Source organism: Cucurbita maxima, unplaced genomic scaffold, assembly GCF_002738345.1.
Source record: "Cucurbita maxima cultivar Rimu unplaced genomic scaffold, Cmax_1.0 Cma_Scf00021, whole genome shotgun sequence".
Classification (NCBI taxonomy): domain Eukaryota; kingdom Viridiplantae; phylum Streptophyta; class Magnoliopsida; order Cucurbitales; family Cucurbitaceae; genus Cucurbita; species Cucurbita maxima.
The window spans coordinates 3,928,905-3,953,506 of record NW_019272037.1 but is presented as its reverse complement, the minus strand read 5'-3'; the positions used below and the strand labels follow the sequence as shown (position 1 = coordinate 3,953,506).

Genomic DNA, 24,602 nt, shown 5'->3' with positions numbered 1-24,602 from the left:
AACTACAGGAGGGATCCGAAATTAATAGGTTTTTTTTCCTGTAATTTTTCTAATGACTTAAAATTTTATAATGAGAATAATAATAATAATAATAATAATAATAATAATAATAACTTGCCAAACATATATTTATATTTAATTCAATTAATCAAGGCTTATGACAGGGATAAGAACGTCCAAAAATATTGTCCGGCATGCTTTTCCTTTTTAATCAAAAATATAAGAATGATAATGATATGCGTTCATTTAAAGTGAATAAGGACATATGTGTGATTAGAATAAAAGGCACAAAAAAAGGGGGAAAATAGTGGAGAAGATTTAATTTGATTGGACATTTATTAAATTTAAAAAGGTGTTTAGTAGGGTGAGCTCAACTTGCAAATATAAATTTGTTGGAGTTATTTTTAACAAATTCCATTTTTTTTTAAAGAAAATAAAGAATAATTCTTTATAGGCCATATTAATTTAAAAAATATCGAAACTAGATTCTTAACATATTATAGGTAAGCCACTCATAATTTTTGCTTGGTTTAAATGTGGTGTATTTGATTTAATACACTATTCTCTATTATAATGGGTTGGTTACCATAATCAAAAATTGAAAATTTCATATCGTTATTAATTATTATTATCACTTGTCACATTTATTTATACACCAAATAAGAAAATAAACATTTTTACTAGTGAATGTAATACGTTAAATCTATACAAATTATTTGAGTATGCCATGCTTTTCCTGAGTCCTAATTGCGGTGTTTTGTCTTTTTCTATGAATACAAGGTTGCAAATCAAATTTAAGCTTAATATTTTTAGTTATATTAAAATTTTAATTTCATCCAATAACTTTAATCTATTTTGTTTAATTCGCTCAGGGCATTTAAGAAAAATAAAAAATTAATGGGTGAATAATTTTGTCAAAACCAAAGAAAATTAACAAAAGTAAAGCTATATAAATTGGAAAGAGGGGGAATTAAGCTGATTGAAAACTGTTTACAATTATAGTTATCGCGAGGTGAGACGAGGGGTAAGTAATAATGGGAACGGGACTACGGCGGAGCGTGAAGAACAGTCGCTGCCAGGCAAAGATGCGTGTCAATTCGGGAGAGCGAGTAGAGAAAGGGAGATTTAAAGGTATGGAGAGAAACGCCGCAGGGGATAGTGGGATGGTGGTGTGATTAGCCGTTGGGGGCCAATCATGTGAAGTTCAGACACTACCCGTGTATCCAGTTATCCCGTTCCGTTCCACTTATTGGACGGGCCCACCACCAACCTGGAAATGACACGTAAGCAACACTAAAGACTTCCCACGTAAAACGGTAGACCAGTCATTGTCTTGACATATGCCACGGAGGACGGAGGGCTCGGCAATAATTAAAATTGCTTTTTAATTTTAATTTTTTTTTTTTAGGGGAGAGGGATGGAGTTGTCTTTTTCGAAGACCTGCTCAGTGCTTTATATGTAGGGTGTGGGTAGGCATTATAGGGCGTTCTTCCAAAAGCAAGTGAGAGTAACAAAAAGTGTAGTGTAGTGTAGTGTATTGTAGTGAGTGGAGAGGCGAGGCGTAGGCGAAACCAAGGGCTTTTTCTCTCTCGGCTGTTCTTTATTATTACCTTTCTCTGGCTCTCTCGTTCTTTATAGCAACGCGAAGCGACGCTGCGGTTTCTGTGGCTCTCTGTTTGTTTCTTTTTTTCACTACTCATTTTCATCACATCGCTACCGGCGCTTTTCCGGCCACCATACTTGCTCGTCTGAGGTTAGTCATCAACTAATTTTGCTTTTAGGTTTTCGCCGTCTTTACTCGTTTCTTCCATTTCTCAATGCGTTTGGTTTTTTTGTCTGATTTTCCTTTTGATTAGGCTCTGATTTCCTGCTTTTACATTTTCTTCAACTGTCTGTGGATCTACTCTATGTTTCTGTGGTCTTTGCTTTGCGAGTTACTTTCTCATCTCTGTCGTCAGATCTTTCCATTTCTCTCCTCTTTTATTTTTTATTTTTAATTTTTCCCCCTTCATAACCGTTTTTTTTAAACTGGTTTTCTCTTCCGTCGGTGTGAGATCGCTAGATCCTGTTCAGCCATTTATTGATTCCTTCTTACTTTGGACGTCTTCCAAACCTATTGTCTTGTGCTTGAGTTAGGGTTTAATAGTTAAATGTTCGTTTTCGCGTCGACACTTCGGCTGAAAACTATTTTCTATAGTTAGGGTTCGACTTCTCTTTCTACATTTTTTTTGTGTGGTGGCTCTTACGTGAACGCTTATTTGAAGAAATACGAGAAGCAAATACTGTTAAGTTATTTGATCTATATTTGATATTTATGTTTCAAAAACCTCCAAATATCAAACATTAGAGAAATATAAGTTTATTTTCTGTTTGTGAAAGCAACAGAAAACATTTTCTGCTCGTGCCTCTTGGTTTTTACAATTTTACACGTATTTATTCATTAGGAGTGCTTTTATTTCTGTCTATCGTTAATAATAAATATGTCTTGATAGAATAACTGTACTACTTTTAGACATTATTTTTCAATTCTAACTTTTCGGGTTCAACTCTCCATTTTTGTAGTGATCATGGGGAGGAAGAAGAAAACTGACGGTGGTGGTGAAAGTTCTGAGTCTCAGGATGTTGGTGGCCGTGGCTCCCAACGATCAGCTGAAAGGAGAGATGGTCCACAGCAACACGGTGGAAGTGGATATCATGGTGGAAGAGGTTGGGCTTCTCAAGGGGGACGGGGAGGTCAAGGTGGTGGTCGTGGCCGAGGAACATCTCAACATCAGCACTACGGAGGACCTCCGGATTACCAAGGCAGGGGTAGAGGTGGACCATATCAGCATGGAGGACGCGGTAACTATGGTGGTAATCGCAGTGGCATGGGTGGTGGCGGCATTGGGGGAGGATCTTCTTCTGGTGGACCATCCAGGCCACCAGTTCCCGAGCTGCACCAAGCAACCCCAGTGTGTCAAGGTGGGGTGACTCAGCCAATGTCATCTCTGGCGAGTTCTTCCTCCCACCCACCCGACACTTCATCAATTGATCAGCAATTTCAACAAATTTCCATCCAGCAGGAATCTTCTCAAAGCCAAGCAATTCAATCTGCACCACCATCTAGTAAATCTATGAGATTCCCTTTGAGACCAGGAATGGGTAGCTCTGGAATAAGGTGTATTGTTAAGGCTAACCACTTCTTTGCTGAGCTGCCGGACAAAGATCTTCATCAGTATGATGTGGGCATTCTTTTCTGTTCTGCTGCTCATATATTTTCTATTCTGCTGCTTGTGTTTTTTTCATATTTTAATCCTACACTGACATTTTCTGCTGCAAGTAGGTTACTATTACTCCAGAAGTCACTTCACGTGTCTATAATCGAGCTGTAATGCAACAGCTAGTGAACTTATACAGGGTCTCTCACCTTGGTAATCGTCTTCCAGCCTATGATGGAAGAAAAAGTTTATACACAGCTGGTCCTCTTCCTTTCATATCAAATGAGTTTAGAATCACTCTTTTTGATGAAGAGGATGGATCAGGAGGACAAAGGTGCCTTACCCTCTTCCCTCTTTGAATTTTTCTTGTGTCTATGCTTTTTCTCTTTTCATTCTTCCTGATGATTTGCTACTTCTGATGCAGACGGGAAAGAGAATTTAAAGTTGTGATCAAATTGGCTGCTCGTGCTGATTTGCACCATTTAGGGCTCTTTCTGCAGGGCAGACAGGCGGATGCCCCACAGGAAGCCCTTCAAGTTCTGGATATTGTATTGCGCGAATTGCCTACTTCAAGGCATGTCTATATTACCACACACCTGTTACATGGTTTTTAGTTCATTGGATTGAATTAATGAATGAAATTGCTTGATCTTCTAGGTATTGTCCAGTGGGCCGATCATTTTATTCTCCTGATCTTGGCAGACGTCAGACAATGGGTGAGGGGCTGGAAAGCTGGCGGGGCTTTTATCAGAGTATCCGTCCTACTCAAATGGGCCTCTCTCTAAATATTGGTATTAGCCCCACTGTCTGTTCTTTGCATTTTATACTTCCTAAAATGGAAGGCATGGAGATTAATTTTTCAGTTTACATTTCTCCCTTCATGTTTTATTTCAGTGAAGTGACTATTCACTAATGGATGCAGATATGTCATCTACTGCTTTCATAGAACCTTTGCCTGTCATTGATTTTGTGACTCAGCTTCTCAACCGTGATGTGTCATCGAGACCATTATCTGACGCTGACCGTGTGAAGGTTGGATGCTTCTTACTGTTTAGGTCATGATATTTTATTTTACAAGCTCGTTAGACTGCTAGGACTATTTGCAGTTGTTCTTCTACCTAATTTTGGTATGCTATGGTTTTTCATGGAATTGCCATTTCTACAGGAGGGGATATTCTCTAATTTTTTTTTAATTAATTTCAGATAAAGAAGGCTCTTCGAGGTGTTAAAGTTGAAGTGACACACCGTGGTAATATGCGCAGAAAATATCGCATAACTGGTTTGACATCACAAGCAACACGAGAGCTAACGTAAGTAATATTTTTCACTTGAATTGAAAAGTCTTGCCTAACTAAGTTTGTATTATATTGAACTTCACCGCTTATGCTAATTGTATTTGTACTAGTTTCCCGGTTGATGAAAGAGGTACTATGAAATCAGTGGTCGAGTACTTCTATGAAACATATGGGTTTGTTATTCAACATACTCAGTGGCCTTGTCTTCAAGTAGGGAACCAGCAGAGACCTAACTATCTACCCATGGAAGTAACGTTTCTCCTTATATTTTGCCTTACTGGTTGAGTATTTAGTAATGGCTAATTCATGTTGTGTGTCCCATTATGTATATTTGAGTTTTATCATCGAAAATGTTTTTGATTCAGGTTTGTAAGATTGTTGAAGGCCAGAGGTATTCCAAAAGGCTCAATGAAAGACAGATTACTGCTCTGCTCAAGGTTACATGCCAACGACCAAAAGATAGAGAGGAAGACATCATGCGGGTCTGGAATAGCTTGCATCTTTAATAAATCTCAATTTATATAATTGGGTGTAATTGCTTGGAATTTAGTTTCTGCTTTTATCTTTTTCCTCTAAATATTATAAGTTCTGTTTCTTTCTACCTTTCTTGTTTTTCGACGCTTCATTACCTTGCTTAACATTCTTTTAATTACAGACGGTACGTCATAATGCATATCATGACGATCCATATGCCAACGAGTTTGGAATTAAGATAAGTGCTAAGCTTGCTTCTGTTGAAGCTCGTATTCTTCCTGCACCATGGGTAACACATCTAATTCTAGTATAATTGAGCTGTGATTGCTGTCTAATTTTCATAATGTTCTAATGATAATTTCATTCCTTTGCAGCTAAAATATCATGAGACCGGCAGAGAAAAGGATTGCTTGCCACAGGTTGGACAGTGGAATATGATGAATAAGGTACTTCCTGTTGGGGAATTAATATATTAGAGGTTTTTTTCTCCTCTCTGGTTTACATTTTTGTTGCTTTGTCTGAAACTTTTAGTTTCTTGTTTCTGTTGTTTTGGGATGCTATAAGAAGAGCATTAAAAATATTATTCATTTAATATATTATGTATTTTATAGTTTAAGCACTAAGAAAGTTTTATGTATTCTACAATAAGTGAGATGCCACATTCGTGTTGATGAAAAGAATTCCAGATTCCTTGTCCATGGTAGGTATGTTAGTTTGTTTGAGAAAGAAATGTCCCTTCCCCCCTTTCTGCTGTAGGTAAGATGACTTGAAATGCTTGCTTGGGTTGTCTTCACTAATTATGCTGAATGATAGTCCATTCATGGTTCCAGAGTTTATTTATGAAACGATAATATGACCTTTTTATCTATGTTGATTATGAGTTATTGCAGAAAATGTTCAATGGTGGTACTGTAAACAACTGGATGTGCATAAATTTCTCTCGATATGTGCAAGACAGTGTTACTCGTGGGTTTTGTTATGAACTTGCTCAAATGTGTTACATTTCTGGCATGGTAATAACCTTAATTTATTGCCTTCAACAACTAGTGGTGAGATTTCCAACGAAGTTTTTAATGCTAAAGCTTTCTACGATGGCTGTAGGCTTTCAATCCAGAACCAGTGATTCCTCCTATTTTTGCTCGTCCTGATCATGTGGAAAAGGCCCTTAAAACTCGGTACCATGATGCAATGAGCATTCTCCAACCCCAGGGCAAGGAGCTTGATCTGCTTATTGTTGTTTTGCCAGATAACAACGGATCTCTGTATGGTATGTCAATTACTGTCTTTGTTATTTACAATCTTGATGTCTTTTAATTACTTTTTTCTTTCGTTATACTTTTTGCAGGTGATTTAAAACGAATCTGTGAAACGGATCTTGGCCTCGTTTCCCAGTGCTGTTTGACTAAACATGTCTTCAAAATGAGTAAACAGTATTTGGCCAATGTGGCCTTGAAAATAAACGTAAAGGTTGGGGGAAGAAATACAGTACTTGTTGATGCATTATCTAGGCGCATACCCTTGGTTAGTGACCGCCCTACCATTATATTTGGTGCCGATGTAACTCATCCTCACCCAGGAGAAGACTCAAGTCCATCCATTGCTGCTGTATGATCATAGGCACCTCTTTTTGTTTTATATGCTTCTTTGTCTAATCTAAGCCGCTGTTAAGTTCCTAGTATTATTTTGTCAATAGGTTGTGGCTTCTCAAGATTGGCCGGAAGTAACAAAATATGCTGGTTTGGTCAGTGCTCAAGCCCATAGGCAAGAGCTTATTCAAGATCTTTTCAAAACATGGCAGGATCCTGTAAGGGGGACTGTAACGGGTGGAATGGTCAAGTATGAGTTATAAACCTAGTAGTTTTAGTGCTTTTGTCTTCTGGTTGCATATTGAACTTGTCTTAGTGAACTGGTGTGTTCTTATTTATTGTCCTCCTCTCTCTGGTGACAGGGAACTCCTCATCTCCTTCCGTAGAGCCACTGGACAGAAACCTCAGCGCATTATATTTTACAGGCATTTTCTTTTATTGATAATATTTTGTCAGGTCGTGAATAAACATTATTTTCGATTTGTTTGATGCTATTCCAAAGTTTTATGTTTGCAGGGATGGGGTTAGCGAAGGACAGTTTTACCAAGTTTTATTGCATGAGCTGGATGCCATTCGAAAGGTAAAGATTGCATGTGTTGATGCATCTTCAATATGATTTGAGAGATACTGTTGGTTTGATGTATTTTTGTCAATTTCTCTGACATATTTTTTCCTTCTGAATCTATTCATTTTTAGGCATGCGCTTCTCTAGAACCAAACTACCAACCTCCAGTGACTTTTGTTGTTGTACAGAAGCGTCATCACACTAGGTTGTTTGCTAATAACCATTCTGATCGCCACGCTGTTGACAAGAGTGGGAACATATTGCCTGGTATAGTATAGTATAGCTAACTCGTGCGTGTAGAGTTTGTTGTCTTTTTTGACATTTGATTAGTATGGAAGTAGGAAAAATTGGAGTTTATACATGCATGTATAGCTAACTCTAGAGTTTGTTGTCTTTTTTGACATTTGATTAGTATGGAAGTAGGAAAAATTGGAGTTTATACATGCATGTAGAATTCAATTAATTAATTGCTTGTTCTTTTGTTTTTGTTTTTAAAAATGATTTTTACTTTACTGCCGGAAATGTGTCAGGTACGGTAGTTGACTCCAAAATTTGTCACCCTACGGAATTTGACTTTTACCTGTGCAGTCATGCTGGAATCCAGGTAGAATTATATATATATGTAATGAAATATTTTATTGTTTATAGAGATGCCATATGCGGCGATGAAGACTTATTACATAATTTTATGTTTATGATACTGGTTGACCAGGGTACAAGTCGTCCAGCTCACTACCATGTTCTGTGGGATGAGAACAAGTTCACAGCTGACAGATTGCAGACTCTAACCAATAATCTTTGTTATACGTGAGTAATTCCAACTTATCTGGTTCTGCTTTAATTTTAATTAGCGCTCAAACATTTCAAGCCAAATTTTTATTATTATCCATAATTGACATTATCATCTTACTTGTGAGATTGGCTTAATTAAATATGGGATTTTCTATTTCTGTAGGTATGCAAGGTGTACTCGCTCTGTTTCTATTGGTAAGTTTCCGATTTACTTGATTTGAATTTGTTCTGCCCAACCACATCTGATCCCTTGTTCATGGTTTGTTAATTTGGTGTAACCTTTTTTTTTTTTGCAGTGCCCCCAGCCTACTACGCTCATCTTGCTGCATTCCGAGCTCGTTTTTATATGGAACCCGAGACTTCTGATAGCGGGTCAATTAGCAGTGATGCTGCTGCTGGACGTGGTGGTGGTGGTGGTGGTGGTGCTCGCAGCACACGGGCACCAGGGTTGAATGCTGCTGTTCGACCTTTGCCAGCTCTCAAAGAGAATGTTAAGAGGGTTATGTTCTATTGTTGATGTGTTTTACTACCACTGGTTGTTTCACTTCAAAGTTCTTCAAATGTCTTTGTTTAGTTTCCGGAGCTTTGGTTTGAATGTGTGAAACTTCTCACTTGTGTATGATGAACTTCGGTATTTGTTATTTTGTGTTTACAACTCATTGGTGGCTCATGCCCATGCCCCCTACGGTGACATGCTTTGCCGTCCATTCGAGAACCTTATAATGCCATGTACTGCTTTCAACAACTATTTTTACCGCTTTGTTTGGTTTAATCGTGGATGCCAAAATCTTTGGGCCAATTTTTAGGGTAATGCCACTTTTTTTTCAAAAAAATAAATTTAATGTTAGTTTTCTTCATTTTAATTATTGGGCTTATAAATTTGGGCGAGTGAGATTGATTCAGGTTGTTGCTGAATTTGAAGAGAAGCAAACCAATAATACTAAGGAATAATGAATATCACATTAAGCTTGTTAAACATGGTAACACCAAAAGCCTAAAAATTGCATTTGTATCTTAAGAATGTCAACTCCAAGAAGGAAAGCAAAGAATAAAAGGCAGCCTCTCCAATACCAATGCCAACACCAACACCAACACCAATACCAATGCCAATACCATTACCATTACCATTACCAATGATATTTCAGTAAAACAAAGAAAGAAAGTCACCTGCTTGAAGTTCCTTACCTCCTCTTAATAACTTCCCACCATTGCAATTCCTTTCTTGCTTTCAATCTTTCAAACCTCTTAAATGTTCTTGTCTTCCATCACTACCCTTATTTCTATTTCAGCATTACGTCTCCCTCACTCTTCATAAAATATAACATTTCTTAATCTCCACCAATGAACGTATATGTATCTCACATCACAACCCATAAGAAACGCAATTAGAAACAAAGCCGTGTGATCGTTGGAAGAAATGGCCATTGCAACAGCCAGCTTGATGAGATTAGATACACCAATTTCCGACAGTTTAAACACTGCGTTGAGGAAATCCCATAACCCAATGAAGAAATGCTTCGCCAGGTACACACTTCCTCTTCCAATCAAAAAAAGCTTGAGACATTTTGAGGTATGAACGTAACCCATCTGAGTGAATGAATAGGTTTGTTGAGAATGGGAAGAGGCTGATGAAATCCCAAGATTTGATGAAGGATTTGGAGATTACAATTGAAGACAAGCGTGAGAGGAGCCAAGTTTTGGAAGGCTTTCTTGGCTACATTCTAAGCAACACTCAGGTAATACTCAAACCCTTTCTGCTTTGAAGGAGGATGGATTTTGATGGCTTATGATATGCAGGAGGCTGCTGTTGTCCCTCCGAACGTCGCGCTAGCCGTGAGGCCGAGCCCCGGTTTCTGGGAGTTTGTAAAGGTGAATGCTACAAGTTTGAGAGTAGGAGACCTTACAGCTTCTGAGTACTTGAAATTCAAGGAAGCTATCTTTGATGAGAGCTGGTATGTCCATAAATACTTCTGGTTTCCCTTCATGTAGTAATCTTTGGATTGATGAATGAAATAGTTGTGAAAATCATTGGTTTGCGCTTTGATGTGCAGGGCAAATGATGAACATGCTGTAGAGATAGATTTTGGAGCCATTGAATTCAGCGCCCCTCGCTTGAGCCTTCCCTCGTCAATTGGAAACGGAGTCAATTTCATCTCAAAGTTCATCAGTTCAAGGTTTAGTGAGGATAAACAGAATGTTAGGGCACTTGTTGATTATCTTCTGGCCCTTCACCATCGCGGACAGGTATCAAAATATGAACATTCCATTGCAGAAAGCTGAAGATGTTAAGAAAAACTATGAATGACAACATTTGGATTCAAATCTTGCAGAGTCTTATGATCAATAAGAAACTTAATACGGCTTCCAAGCTTCAATCTGCATTGTTTGCAGCTCAAGTATATCTATCTTCACTGCCAAAAGACACCCCATATGAAGAATTTAAGCACAAGTAACCAAGAATTCTCTGTTCTTTTCCATTTGATTTCCCATTTTTCTTAACTTTCATCTAATTGTATTGCTATCATTAATGCTCAAAGGATGAAGGGGTGGGGATTTGAGAAGGGATGGGGAAGTACTTCAGAGAGAGTCAGTGAAACAATGTTAATCCTTTCTGAGATCCTCCAAGCACCAGATCCACTAAAATTGGAGTTACTGTTTAGCAAGCTTCCAACCACATTGAATGTCGTAGTATTTTCGCCACACGGCTATTTCGGCCAGGAAGGCGTCCTCGGCATGCCTGACACCGGCGGTCAGGTTAGAATATGAGTATCTGTTTATATTGCAGCCTTACAATGTTGTGTTCATGTGGACTTGTATATCACTCACCTGCTACAAAAATGACTAGATTGTGTACATTCTTGATCAAGTGAGAGCTTTGGAAGAAGAGCTGCTGTACAGAATTGAGCAGCAAGGCCTGCAAGCAAAGCCTCAGATTCTTGTGGTATGTTCATTGTAGGCACATAAGATCACAACAACATTGTCCTTGTGTTTTAATATGTATTCCAATTAGGTGACAAGATTGATACCTGATGCTCGAGGAACCAAGTGCAATGTGGAGTTAGAGCCTATTGAAAACACAAAGCATTCTAACATTCTCAGGGTCCCATTCTACACTCAAAATGGAGTCCTTCGCCAATGGGTTTCACGTTTTGACGTCTATCCATACTTGGAGAGATTTGTGAAGGCATTTTACTGCAAAACTCCTTCATTTTGCCCAACCAGTTTCTTCATCTTCTACTAACTTCGTATTTATAGGATGCCACTGGTAAGATCCTTGAAGTCATGGGCTGCAAACCTGACCTCATCATTGGCAACTACACTGATGGAAACCTGGTTGCTGCTTTGATGGCTAAGAAACTTGGAATTACACAGGTCCGAAGACAAAATCTTGGGAAAAATCCGCCATGTTTGGTTGTTTTTTTAGTTTCATGATCTCTGAATTCTTGAGTTTTTATTTTGACATCCCAGGGAGCTATAGCACACGCTTTAGAGAAATCAAAATACGAGGATTCTGATGCTAAATGGAAGGAGCTTGATCCCAAGTATCATTTCTCGTGTCAATTCACAGCTGATATGATCTCAATGAATGCAGCTGATTTCATTATAACAAGTACATATCAAGAAATTTCAGGAAGGTTAGCAGATTCTTATCATATAGTAATGAACTCAGCTGGATTATGTCATCTTTGAGTAGCTAAGTAAAAGGTTTTGTCCAACAGCGAAAGCAGGCCAGGACAATATGAAAGCCATGAGGCCTTTACTATGCCTGGACTTTATAGGGTTGTCTCAGGTATTAGTGTGTTTGACCCCAAATTCAACATTGCTGCTCCTGGGGCTGATCAATCTGTCTACTTTCCTTTCACTGACAAATCAAAACGGCTGACAAATTTTCATCCCGAAATCGAGGAACTACTTTATAGCAGAGAGAACAATGATGAACACATGTAACATGAACACATTCTCTTTTAGTTTGAACAGTGACAGAAAATTATCAGTGCAGTTCTAACTTTTGATCTTGTACATTTCTGGAACAGTGGTTACCTTGCTGATAAGAAGAAGCCAATAATCTTCTCAATGGCAAGGCTTGATACGGTGAAAAACATTACTGGTTTAACTGAATGGTTTGGCAAAAACAGGAGGCTGAGAAGTTTAGTAAACCTTGTGGTGGTAGCAGGATTCTTTGATCCATCAAAATCAAAGGACAGGGAAGAAATTGCTGAGATAAAAAAGATGCATTCCCTGATAGAGAAATACAAACTCAGGGGGCAAATCAGATGGATAGCAGCTCAAACCGATCGGTGTCGCAACGGAGAGCTATACCGGTGCATTGCTGATACTAAAGGAGCTTTTGTGCAGCCTGCACTTTATGAAGGTTTTGGCCTAACAGTCATTGAGGCAATGAACTGTGGATTGCCTACTTTTGCAACAAATCAGGGAGGCCCAGCAGAGATTATTGCCGACGGGGTCTCGGGATTTCACATCGATCCGAACAATGGAGGCGAATCAAGTAAAAAGATCGTTGCTTTCTTTGAGAAATGCAAGTCAGATGGTGGATATTGGAACAGGATTTCAGAAGCTGGTCTTCAGCGAATATATGAAAGGTAAAAACAAGACACAGACATCATTCCAACAAATTGGGAATGTTGATGATATTCACTTACTGATTATGGTTTTGCAGCTACACTTGGAACATATATGCAAAGAAGGCTCTGAACATGGGATCAGTTTATGGATTTTGGAGGCAGATAAACAAAGACCAAAAACAAGCCAAGATGAGATACATTGAATTGCTTTACTCTCTCTTGTTTAGGAAACTGGTTAGCATTCTATCTCTTCAACAGACATTGATGACTAAGCTTTTCAGCTTTTTTGATCACTCTAAATCCTATTACAGGTGAAGAACATTCCAATCCCTACTGAAGAACCCTTGCCAGCTCCAGCCGCCACGCCCACGTTGCAGCAGCCGACACCGGAGCTCCGATCTCGTAGACCGGCTGCCACTCAACCTGAGCCAGGACCAAGGCAAAATCATCCACTCTTGATTAACATTGTTAGTTTCGCATTAACCTTAATAACCAACCTTAATAATTAAAAAAAAGAGTTGTTTTAATTTTGCAGGAGTGAAGATAGGGGCTCAGTGCAGCAGGGGCAGAGTGGCTATGGGCTATCAAACACCTTAAATAAGATGTGCTTTTTGGCCGCCTCTCTCTTGGTTGCTTACTTTGTGCTAAAGAGGATTTCTGGAGTAGATCAAGCATCATATGATGATTTACCATTTTAGCCTTTTGATATTTGAACTTTATTTATGTAAATTTATTGTAATAATTAAACCAACAATCTGTGATTCTCTTACTAAATTATTTATGTATTTGTTTGAATATCATATTCAAATAAAGGAATGTGTGAAAAAAATGGGTTTTAGTTGAACAAAGAAATTAGTTGTTTAGGGTCACAAGGGTATTTTAGATGGGTTTTAGCTGAACAAAGAAATGGATTCTTTTTTTTTTTTTTTTTTTTTTTTTTTTAAAAGAATTTCGAAGCGAGTATAAAGAAGAACATAAGATTACCCAAACATAGATCTCGCTGTCATCTCTGCGAGCATCTAGCAACCGGAAAGTCTGGCCCGGCGAGGAACTGATCTCAGAGGGCAGTGAGGGCGCGCTACGATGTCAGATCCATATTCAGGGGCCAAAGGAGGTAGGCTCACCTTCAAGGGAGGAGTCTTAGCCTCCCGCAGTAAGGATATTGACAAGAAGAAGAAAAAGAAGAAGAAAGACAAAAGTAAAAGCGACGAGAACCCCACGGATGAGACCGAGATTTTGTCGTCGGCTGACGGTGTAGAGGGTGAAGAGGGAGTGGTGTATACTATTGACGCGGCCAAGCGTATGAAGTATGAGGAGCTTTTCCCGGTGGAGACCAGGAAGTTCGGTTACGACCCTAACAACGCCGATACCAAGTTCAAGTCTGTGGAGGAAGCTCTTGATGACCGTGTCAAAAAGAAGGCGGATCGTTATTGTAAATAATCAGGTCACTGCTCTCGCTAGTCTGCTTTAGTTTGTCTCTGCATTCGTTCTCGCAACTCCATAGATGCAATTTGTATTTCACGCCTGAATTTGATGGATATTTTAGTCAGGATTCCTAGTTAGATTTCGCAATATCTTCAAACATATTAGGTTAAGATCGTACGAATTAGGTTAGGCGTTGGCTTCTAACGAAAGGAATGTTTGTCCAATGTCCCTTATACTCGAAGAACGTCGAAATTTAGTTAGGGAAGTCTCTTTTTTCTTTTCTTTCTACTCTGCTTGACCTCTTTTAAGAATTCCTTGAATAAATATGCGGAGGAATGAATTTGTTGCATAGTTCCTTAGGTGGTCATCAAATTGTTAGTTTGTAGAACAAGGTAAAATTGTGATAATCATCTGTGAATGATAGCTGTAAAGTAATAATGGTGGAGGCACAGATAGAATCCAGGACTACAAAGGAGCTCTTTGACTTGTTAGTAACTAGCATATAAGGTAATATTTCAAATATCCTCTGCAACTGCCATAGAGTGGCCCTAAGTGGATCCTTCATCAAACACCCTTGAAGTCCCCATATTTATCTGCAGAAGTTCGTCTATTATCACCTTCTAGATTGATCAGTAGTGTGCCCCAGTAGCATTAGTCCTGTGATTTTTAATGCAGCCTCAAGTGATGGAGGTCAGCAACTCTTACATGTCTTACTAATCTCTCTCTATCTCTTTTGGAGAGAAACATGCCTATGAACTATGGGAAGGAGTGCGTAGGCATAAGTTAGTTACCTGCTTGACATGATATGCTGAGTTAGACAAGGTAATATATAAATATATTGGTAAGAAACCGAACTTTCATTGAAAAAGAATGAAATGAACGCAAGGGCATACAAAAAAAGTTCAACAAAAAGAGTGAGCTCAAAAGTAACAACAAAAAAAAGGCTGTAATCCAACAAAATCAAACCAAGATCATAGTTACTTGTGCTGTTATTTGAAGTCAGATTAGCAGTAATACTCTTCACTGGGTGCCTGATCTGATACTTACATCCCCCAGATCCATCCTACTATTCTCACTCTTGGGGTTCTAATCCCTTTCTGGGAGAACAGCTGCCAGTTTTACCTGTGTGGATAACTGGACTGCAAACTGCACCGCAGTGATTTGTGCAATTAGCATATCATATTTCTATGTTTGAAAAATGGTTCATGTAAATTACAAGAAAAATACTTTTTTTTTCTTTTTTTCTTTTGCGTAGTCTTCAAAAAAGGGAATGCTGATGTTGCTACATTTGATGGTATACTAATCGTTATATAGGTTCAAATTAATCAGTGAATTTTGCCGAGGACAACTGCTTTACTCGTGATCTTAATCAGTGAATTTTAATTTGCCTTAACGCTCATATTGTAGTTGTTTGTTGCAGGCATTGGTCATAATGGAACTACTGAGATTCCAGTGATTTCTTGAGACGATGCTCATCATGCTCCACTAAGCAACAGGTTCAACACTATGCCTTAGATTTCTAGTTTTCATGGTATTGTGATCTAATATAGACTCATGGAGCCATTACCACCGAAAAAATGTTGGTACGGCTTAATCTTTGGTTGTTAGTTTAGTATTTTTTTAGAAAAGAATGGTTTATGGATTATTCCAACAATTCAGGAACCAAATAATTTAGCATGGATTGAATTATAATTCTTGACTGCCACAAAAATCATTATAATAGTGTTAAAGATAGGGGAGAGGGAAATGCTGTAAAGGAATATGGGATTTCTCTTAATTCATTTTCCATTTTTGAACTTCTGTTCATCAATTTCAGCTTATGAGCTTCTAAAATATCTATCTTTTCGCCTCTGAACTTATACTTTATACCCATTTTTCATTATGGTACGTAAGCTAATATAAGAATCTCAGTCCTAACGAAAGTTTTGACACGATCTCTAACATATAAAGTTTGTAATTGCTTGGAAGTTGTTCTTAGAAGCCATTTTTTAAAGACAGTTTCGACCCAAACTATACTTGATTGTTTTCAAACTACTATTATACCTAATTGAGAAAACATTGGCCGACTTTTAATCGTGGTTAATTAGCCCAATTGCTCTTAAATTATTCGAGTGCTTTCAACTCTATGACAACCTTCAAATTGCCTCAATAATGTTCAAAATTAAGCAGAGTTACCTGGAAATAAAAAAGAAAAAAAGAAAAAAAAAATTGTAGCCATATTGGGCCAACGTTATTTTAAGGTAGGCCCAACGTAACTTAACTCGGTCTAACTCGATTATGTTTTAGCCCATTGCGGCCCATTGGGATTATCTTTATTTATTTAATTTGGCAAATGCGTTGCTTCTTTCTGGGAGAATGTAAATCAAATAACCAAGCTGTACCAATTAGAATCAGCCACGTCTGTATTGGAATCATATATCGACCGTCGGATCAAGATGAATTTTTGTTTTTCGTGGATCGGTTCGTAGCTCTAGCAACCTCTTATTATTATATGGAGCGAAAGGGCTAAACCATCTGTTAGCGCCGTCCGGGAGTCTGCCCTTCTTCCGCCAGCCTCTGTGTAATCCCCCATCTCCAAAACCCTAGCCCAAAGGTAATTCCCTCCGTCCTCTTCGCCCTTCATCTCTCTATTTCTTCTTTAATCTCTTCTCCCGCTTGGTTCTTAGATTCTATTGTCGGGACTTTTTCAGTCTTCACTCATAGTTGGGCTTGTAAGTTTAGACGAAGTTGTTATAGATTCGTTAATCCCAGTTCTCTATCTTCTAGCACGCTACGGTTTTCCTATCGTTTTTGATCGTCCTCCTCTCCTGCAAGATTTTGTTCTTGTTCTGCATTTAGGTCCCATTTCTTAACCGAAATTAAGTCATTAGTGTACGTTCGTTTTTACCTCATTCTTATATAATTAGGAATTCTAATGGAACTTAACGACATTTTGATTGCTGCATTTCGTTTTGGGTATATTTCTTTGATTAAAGGATGCGTGCCTGCTCAGGGCAGGGTCATTACTCAGCACTCTTAAAAAGGTTTATGCTGTTTGATTCTCATTTTGGGTATTTTGTTGGTGCCGTCTCTTCTTCGATTCTCATCTTTTAGCTAATGATAGTGATCAAAGAAAAAAAAAAAAAAAAGTCTATAAAATATTAACTGGGAGTTTCTCCCGCTTTAGTGGCTATCTGATCGTGCTCGTAGCTTTTGGATTTTACTTATATTATATAAGTATTGTTTGAAATATTCAGTTCTTGTTAAACCCGAACTCCCCCTTGTGCGTCCTACGACTTACTTATATTGGCCTAGTCTAATTCTGTTTTGCTGTCATGCAGATGGATCAGGAGAGGCTTAGGAAGATTGCCAGTGCGGTTCGCACCGGTGGAAAGGGTACCGTGAGAAGGTAATTCTGTAATATTTTATTTTTCCCATTCCATTGTTCAGCACATAAGGTGATGTGGTTGAAGTTTGGATTTCTGACCTTCATTGTGAGGATAATGAACTGCCTGAAATTGTTAACCAACCTTTTATATTTCATATGTACCTGGATTCTTTGCCTAAAAATTGAATGGATCATTATAACCATCCCAAATTTCAATTTTGCACTGTGGTAAGAATTTAAGCTCTCATGAAGTTTAATATATTCATATTAATTTAAATTTATTTTTTTCAAATACAAATTAAAATTGAGGAAATTAATAGGAATCTCAGCTAATCCAAAATTTATGCCACTGTTGAAACGTCTAGCTCGTTGTTTTGCTCTGACCTTATTTGTCTGACCTGATGATTTTTTAAACTGAAGTCTTTTTAAGACCTCCAGAAGGTGATGCAATAATTACAACATCTTGGTTAAATTATGGTAATTTGCACTTGATAAGTCTTTCCGTGTCATTCACATCCCACTGTCTTGTATTTGTCAAAAAAAAAGAAAAAAAGTAAAATTTCAATTGTCGTAGTCTTTCTGTTATTTCTTCAATGAAATTACCTAAAGACGTTACCTTGTTATTCCATTGGTGGGTTTTTTATTTTCAAAAAAATGCCCTTATAATAGAAAGAAGAAGGCAGTTCATAAGACCACCACAACTGATGATAAAAGGCTACAGAGCACCCTAAAGAGAATTGGGGTGAATGCCATTCCTGCCATTGAGGAGGTCAACATTTTCAAGGACGATGTGGTTATCCAATTCAATAGCCCGAAGGGTAAATTTTATTTGTCAATTTATTGTACTTCCATCTTATTGCTTCACATTCTTGGATGACTCGTAACATTATTTTTTAACTTATTTCCTGTCCAGTTCAAGCATCTATTGCTGCAAACACCTGGGTTGTTAGTGGTTCTCCTCAAATAAAGAGTACGTATCTCTGCTAAACTATGCTGTAAATCTAATAACACAATTTTATTTTTTCCATTGCTTTAATATAAATTGCATACCGGACAAACCATTTGAGGCATTTTGTGGGGGAGTACTAGTACTTCTTCGAAAGAATGGTTTCTTGTTCTGGGCAATTGGATCAGGGCTATAGGGAAAGAATGTTCTTCGACCGTGTCAGATCAATCAGTTTTAATTGCATTTGATTAGTTTTCATGGTATCTATTTCATTAAGGCTGCATCTTCTTACCAGCCTTCAAAGTATGTCTTACTGTTAAAAATCATTTGGTTTGTACAATAGATCTTGTTGTCTACTTGTGCTGACGTTAATTGTCTGTCATGCATTTGATGGTGCTGGTCCCTGTACGTCCTTATTTTTCTTGGTTGAAATGGTCCTCCGATGTCTTTCTATCTAATAATTTGTGCGTTTCCCAACTACAGAATTGCAGGACATCTTGCCTGGTATCATCAATCAATTGGGTATTTTATCTCTCGAGTGTTGTTGTTTTTGTTTTTTTGTTTTTTTTTTTTGTAAATTGTTAGAGCTCCATTGGTTTGAACTTGTAAATAATGTTTCTGTTATTACTACTACCCTCAGGGCCAGATAATTTGGACAACTTGCGAAAATTAGCTGAGCAGTTCAAACAGCAAGCACCTGGAGCAGGTGTTGATGTTGATGCAAAGAATGTAGAAGAGGAGGACGATGACGTTCCAGAACTTGTTGATGGGGAGACTTTTGAAGCTCCCGCAGAAGAAAATCGTTCTTCTTAGAGAAATCCCTTCGGGAAAGGAGTGTTTTTGTGGCGTTTTATACTTCTTACATACTACTAGAATTTGTTGAGACAAGTTTTATTCTTAAATCTTATCATAATATCTCTAACCACCTGTTCTCTTTATGATGAGGAGGAACGTTAGTTTGCGTGTTTGTTCCGTGCTGCCGTACTTTTACATCTTCCAATCATCCTTTCAATCCCAGAGTTGCGCGTCGCTAGCTTCTCCGCGGAGATTCTTGCAGGGCCGTAATTGTGCTTGGATGTTTCTTCTCAAATCTTTATCTTAAAGTTGTATCCGCCACCAATGGGGCGCTGATTCAGAAGGGGTCTGTTTGGGGGTAGATTTCATTTGATATTATTTAACTGAAAAGAGTTGTGATAAAATATTCGTATCTGCGTATTCAATTTAAAGAAAATAATAATAATAATAATAATAATAACTGCAATTAAAACCAATGAAATTAATCAATAGAGGCGAGGTTGCGCGCGCTGCCGGTTGCTTCCCAGTCGCCCGTCTCCACATTTTGTGATAAAAGCGAAGAAGGCCAAAAAGCAAAGGTTAAAACGCGGGAATGACGGCAACACTGTGTCTCCTCTGCATCCCTCTCCGATTCCCACCTAACCGTACTTCCTTCTCTTCTACTTCCGTTTCCCTTACCCCTATTCGTGCTCAGAACCAGGAGATTCGGGTTTGCACCAATCGCACTTGCCGACGTCAAGGTTCCTTTCAGACACTCGAAACTCTCTGCGCCCTCGCACCTCCCACCATTACCGTCAATCCCTCTGGTTGCTTGGGAAAGTGCGGCGCTGGCCCTAACGTCGCTGTTTTTCCCGATGGATTCGTCGTCGGCCATTGCGCCACGCCTGCTCGTGCTGCCGAGGTCATCATGCGATTGTCTGGTGGAGTTTCTGATTCTCTTGGCGTCTCTAAGAGTTTGGAGGCTCTTGCTCTAAGGAAGAGAGCCGAATGTGAGGTGGAGGACGGGAATTTCTCTCAGGCTGACCTACTTCTTTCGAAGGTAAACTGTTCCGCCTTTTGCTGTGTGATCTCATTGATTAGTAATTTTCCACTCTTCGTTCTTGGAACTTTGTTTAGAATAATACATTGTGTATGATGCCTTGATTCAATTTGTTGCAGGCGATAGAATTAAAACCATGCGGAGGTATCCATATAATATTCAAAGACAGGTGTTCTACTTCTAGTTCCACGTTGTATCTTATTGTATACAAATCGTCGACTATATTTCCTTCCAATAGTAAATTTGGTAACAATCGTTGAGTTCATGATAATTGTTGGTACTCATTCAATTTTAAGTCACGAAGTTCTTCTCAAATGTTGATTTTATCCTGCGTCTCTCTAGCATTTGTTTACTTTTTTTTTCTTTATCTATGTCTTTACTAAAGCAGCTGTATCCAAAAAATTTCGTTACACAGACTATTAAATTTTCAGGTCCATCGTAAGATTGGCTCTGGGGAATTATGCTGCTGCCCTTGAAGATGCAAATGAGGCTCTAAGAGTAGCTCCTCAATATCCCGAGGTAAGAAGTATTTTAGTTAATCTCCATGTGCACTACATTCCATCTAAAAAATTAACTTGGCCGTTACACTTCAACGACGAAGGGAGAAAATGTTTGAAACTACCAATCTGGAGACCAGGTAGTAGTACCTCAAATTATTGACAAGATCTACGATATATAAATTTCCGATTTCTTCCACTTCAAATGTTCTTAAGCAGATTTGTATAGTGTCAAGCTCTAGGTGTCAAGAGCAAAAGAAAATTCGGAGGATAACAGAAAAACTTTGGACATGAACATCATCTATAATTGTAAATTCGAGTATCAACCTTTTGTTGGGCTTCTTGAGTCTTTGTGATGCATGAATCTTTATATGTTAGGATTAAAAATGAATACCACTCGATTTTAGATTAAAATTTGCCAGGACACGCATGGATGGATGTAAAGAAAAAAACTATGTTTAAAATTCAAAAGAAGGATGATGCTAAACTGTAATTTAGAGGTCCTTCGAACCCTCACCCAACTAATAAACAAGCAACCCTTTGAAGATCATTACAAATGCTTGTCCTTTAACTGGTAAGATATGGGAAAAAAGAAGTCTAGCCCTGGAGTAAATTATCGTAATGTTCCATAGACATGTTTCCTAATTTTCAATTTTCAGGCTTACATTTGTCAAGGTGACGTATTCTTATCTATGGACCATTTTGATTCGGCTGAGATATCATATTCAACAGCTTTAGAAATTGATCCTTCAATTCGCCGTTCAAAGTCATTCAAGGTATTGATTCACTTATCTTAATATGAGGAGACTATGGGCAATTTCATTTCTAGGACAAAATAGCAACCGCTTCAATCCACCAATTTTCAGGAATTTTGCCTTCTTCTTCTTCTTCTTCTTCTTTTCTTTCTAGTTTTTATTTTGGAGGTAGCACTGGGAAACAAATGCAAATGGTTTCCATTGAAATGTTGGTTGGAATTGGCTAGAAGAATTTTTATCGCTAATTTTTCTGTTTTTGAGGGAGAAATTCTTTATTTTTTTAGGTTAAAAAAAAACATTTTCAAAATGTTGCTCTCGTTGATGACAAACCTATATTTCAGAACTACTTCAAACTTAATGACAAACCACTTGATTGAAGCGTTTGCCATCTAATTTTCTCACTTAACTCTTTCAAGCATACCATTTTGAATATGTATTCTCGTCATTTTACAAAATATGATCGAATTCAGTTTTTGCCCAGTGCTGCTAGAATGCCCGTTCAATATTCATTTAATATTTGCACACCATTTCTTCAATAGGCGCGAGTTGCTAAACTTCAGGAGAAGCTCAATGCTGTGAGAACACAATAAAATCTGAGATGTGAATCAAGGAATAAGAATACTTGATGACAACAGTTCGAGATTCAGTCATTCCTTCAGGTTGTTTCCAGGTTTCAAATTTCTGACTCAGATTGTTGTTGAAATCTTAATTAGGTTAACTACATAGAAATTCGATGCAGTTTGGAGTTTCATGAAAAATTGATTGGGAATTCGTATAATTCTGCATGAGAATGCTTTTGATCCCAGGAAAAATAAGCGGCCAAGTGCATTGGATTGTAGAGTAATTGTTCCCCAATGGGTTATTTTATAGTGTCCTTCTTGTTCCTACCCTGTCACTATGGTCTTCGAGCTTAAAAAGAATTTGTCTAGAGATTAATAATTTTAAGAATTTTCAGGTTTGAGATAATTCCTAATCATTTTCATGTTGGAGGAGAAATCACGCAATTTCGCTATCTCACAGTCATTATTCTTAGGGCATGCACTCACATGGAGAAAGTGATTCCTAACATGAACAGGAAGATGGAAAATTTGATGCGGGTTCTGAAGTTTGCTTATAAATAGGATTGCTACTGGGCACGAATTAGTATAGCAGCGGAAGGGTTCGAGTCCATGGTTAATAATGTTCAAAATTTTCAAATCAGAAACTTCTCTTCCAAACTTATTTTTCAAGAAAGCGAACACATTTCATTTCTTTGGATACAGATTAAGCAAATAAATACACACTTTGGCCCCTATCCCGAACTCTACACTTGCTGATTTTTCTGCTTGGAATGTTTCTCTCTTGTGGCAATCTCAATGATAGGAAAACTTTATACATCTTCCATTACTTGCCTTCTTTATAATATTGTTCTTTCAACCAATGGGGAGTAGGTTTTGAAAGTGATTGATCAGGCTTTTGCCATTGAAATCGTCCCTTGACTTACAGTAAATAGGAACCTCTGGGATTGGGCATTTTCCAAATGTCTTTCCAGGTAAGAGTATTTGAAATTAGAAAAAAAAAATTAGAAATTAGAAATTAGGTCACGGGCAAAATAGTCATTTTGCCCTTATTACTTGAGGGGTCAGATTTGGTTGAGTCATAATTTGGAAAAGAGAAAGAAGAGGGGAGAGAAAGAGAAGAAAGAAGAGGGAAAGAAGATTAGGATTTTTGAGGAAGGAGGAGGAGATCTGATCAGAACTGACGCCGGAGATCCGAGTCCCCAATCTAAACCGTCAATAGTCCGAGGCAAGGTGCTCTCACTAATCGCACCTTCCTATTTCGTCAAAACGTCCAAGAACTTCAGGTTAGTCCACTAGTGTCTGCATTGAGAAATCATCAAGATTTTCATGTGTTAGCAACGTTTTGTGTTGATCCTTGGACTCTTACCCTCAACAGCGTTACCTGGTTAAATTCTGGAGTGAAGGCGGCCAAGATTGGTGTTTGAATCAGAGTTTCAAGAAAATGTGATTTTCGGTAAGAACTGTGTTTTTCTCCGAATTCGAACTCAAATATTATCAGAAAAATACAAGAAAATTATTTCGAAGGAGTAGAATATGAGACCTACAAGGTTCGTGTAGAAAATTTGTTGAATTGAATTACGGATTGGAAGATAAAAAATTCAGAAGAAAATAGATCAAAACGTGAAAGAGGCCTGGAAAATGGAAAAAGAAACGCATGAGAGAGGGTGGAGACCCCGCCACGCGTCGGCCGGCGTGCGGAGGAGCGCGGCGGAACCAGTGATCGACATGTGTCGATCACCGATTGGTGAGGCGTGCCCTCATCCAGCAGCGGACACGCGTCAGGCACGCGGATCCGGCCGGCTCGACCCGCGCCTGCTCGGGAAGGCGCGCGTAGGAATTGCGTGGAAACCTCCAGGGCGCGTGTGGGTGCATGAGACATTGTTTTTCTTCCCGTTCGGTCTCTGTTTGCTTGTTATCCGACCCGATTTTGATGCTGACCTTATAATTATGTGAATTAGGACATGTCAAGGAAATTCCAGAATTGTTGGAACCCATTCCATCAAGAAAACTCAAACTCAGGAAGGCACGCATCAACCAAGTAGCCATTTGGATTCCCACGAGCAGTACTTGTAGGAACCGCTAGGAACAAGCATGCATGCTACCACCCATTAACTTAGCTAGCCGGACCTAGTATGTTAGTATAGAAACTGCGAAAATGAAATGATTAAGGAAAGCTTGACATGAAATGTTTATTAAATCTGTTTGATTGAGATTTTGATAATGTATGTATGCATGAGGAGGATGGAAAACTTGTGAAATCTGCGCTCCGAGTAAAGATGGATGTGATCTTCCCGTTGAACATGTTTGTTAATATTGCATAAACTGCTGCGTGTTAACTCTTATGCATGATGATTGCTTGTGTTATCTTTCTTGATGAATAGGAAGAAATTACGAGCTTAGATTAGGGTGCTTGTGACTAAGTAGGCTAGATGAGACCCTAGATTGGGGAACCTCTAGAATACCATGCAATTAGGCCCGCGAAATGATTATCGGTGGATCCAGAGCCCAAAATTCCAAACCCAATAGGTTTGTGAGACCAGGCACGAGAATCCTAGAAATACATGAATCCAAGTCTAAGCCACCAAGTTCCACCCTAGAAAGAATAATAGGTCACCACGGTAACTATAGGCAGCCCGCTAGAGTTGAACAGTGTAGATAGTGTCATCAGAACCTCCACTTCCTTCTCTCCTCCGATACCGTACCGTCGAGATAGAGCTCCGGTACGG

At 38.5% G+C, this 24,602-nt stretch overlaps 5 protein-coding genes across 8 annotated transcripts; all 5 read left to right on the top strand.

Annotated features, from left to right (window-relative positions):
* The first annotated feature begins 1,490 nt into the window (after window positions 1-1,490).
* LOC111495156 (protein argonaute 1-like) lies at window positions 1,491-8,657 on the top strand. The gene is made up of 22 exons (XM_023145054.1): window positions 1,491-1,753; window positions 2,563-3,221; window positions 3,323-3,531; window positions 3,622-3,771; window positions 3,855-3,988; window positions 4,120-4,229; window positions 4,401-4,507; window positions 4,603-4,741; window positions 4,858-4,974; window positions 5,148-5,255; window positions 5,341-5,412; window positions 5,857-5,979; window positions 6,068-6,233; window positions 6,312-6,571; window positions 6,660-6,802; window positions 6,915-6,977; window positions 7,069-7,132; window positions 7,249-7,384; window positions 7,648-7,721; window positions 7,830-7,924; window positions 8,073-8,104; window positions 8,206-8,657. The coding sequence occupies exons 2-22, from the start codon at window positions 2,568-2,570 to the stop codon at window positions 8,424-8,426; spliced, it is 3,177 nt and encodes a 1,058-aa protein (XP_023000822.1). The 5' UTR covers window positions 1,491-1,753; window positions 2,563-2,567; the 3' UTR covers window positions 8,427-8,657.
* Window positions 8,658-9,183: 526 nt separating this feature from the next.
* On the top strand, window positions 9,184-13,336 carry LOC111495515 (sucrose synthase 6-like). Its single transcript, XM_023145586.1, has 15 exons — window positions 9,184-9,433; window positions 9,513-9,645; window positions 9,707-9,861; window positions 9,961-10,153; window positions 10,240-10,358; window positions 10,447-10,663; window positions 10,755-10,850; window positions 10,920-11,093; window positions 11,165-11,281; window positions 11,378-11,544; window positions 11,629-11,853; window positions 11,944-12,510; window positions 12,588-12,726; window positions 12,804-12,931; window positions 13,028-13,336. Exons 1-15 carry the CDS (start codon window positions 9,327-9,329, stop codon window positions 13,188-13,190), a joined length of 2,700 nt encoding a protein of 899 aa, XP_023001354.1. The 5' UTR covers window positions 9,184-9,326; the 3' UTR covers window positions 13,191-13,336.
* Window positions 13,337-13,452: 116 nt separating this feature from the next.
* LOC111495520 lies at window positions 13,453-15,754 on the top strand. 4 transcript variants are annotated; one of them, XM_023145593.1, is made up of 3 exons: window positions 13,453-13,529; window positions 13,570-13,936; window positions 15,338-15,713. In XM_023145593.1, exon 2 carries the CDS (start codon window positions 13,576-13,578, stop codon window positions 13,930-13,932), a length of 357 nt encoding a protein of 118 aa, XP_023001361.1. In that variant the 5' UTR covers window positions 13,453-13,529; window positions 13,570-13,575; the 3' UTR covers window positions 13,933-13,936; window positions 15,338-15,713. The 4 variants fall into 4 exon arrangements, 2 of the variants coding, with proteins under 2 accessions (XP_023001361.1, XP_023001360.1); XR_002720313.1 differs by adding an exon at window positions 14,655-14,739 and having other exon boundaries at window positions 13,458-13,936; window positions 15,338-15,754; XR_002720312.1 differs by lacking the exon at window positions 15,338-15,713 and adding an exon at window positions 14,175-14,268 and having other exon boundaries at window positions 13,458-14,102.
* Window positions 15,755-16,395: 641 nt separating this feature from the next.
* On the top strand, window positions 16,396-19,186 carry LOC111495519 (nascent polypeptide-associated complex subunit beta-like). Its single transcript, XM_023145591.1, has 6 exons — window positions 16,396-16,510; window positions 17,238-17,305; window positions 17,954-18,102; window positions 18,198-18,254; window positions 18,714-18,752; window positions 18,871-19,186. The coding sequence occupies exons 2-6, from the start codon at window positions 17,238-17,240 to the stop codon at window positions 19,041-19,043; spliced, it is 486 nt and encodes a 161-aa protein (XP_023001359.1). The 5' UTR covers window positions 16,396-16,510; the 3' UTR covers window positions 19,044-19,186.
* A 57-nt stretch (window positions 19,187-19,243) lies between these two features.
* LOC111495518 lies at window positions 19,244-22,201 on the top strand. Its single transcript, XM_023145590.1, has 6 exons — window positions 19,244-19,383; window positions 19,518-20,064; window positions 20,184-20,233; window positions 20,496-20,583; window positions 21,221-21,337; window positions 21,856-22,201. Exons 2-6 carry the CDS (start codon window positions 19,618-19,620, stop codon window positions 21,904-21,906), a joined length of 753 nt encoding a protein of 250 aa, XP_023001358.1. The 5' UTR covers window positions 19,244-19,383; window positions 19,518-19,617; the 3' UTR covers window positions 21,907-22,201.
* Window positions 22,202-24,602: the final 2,401 nt, after the last annotated feature.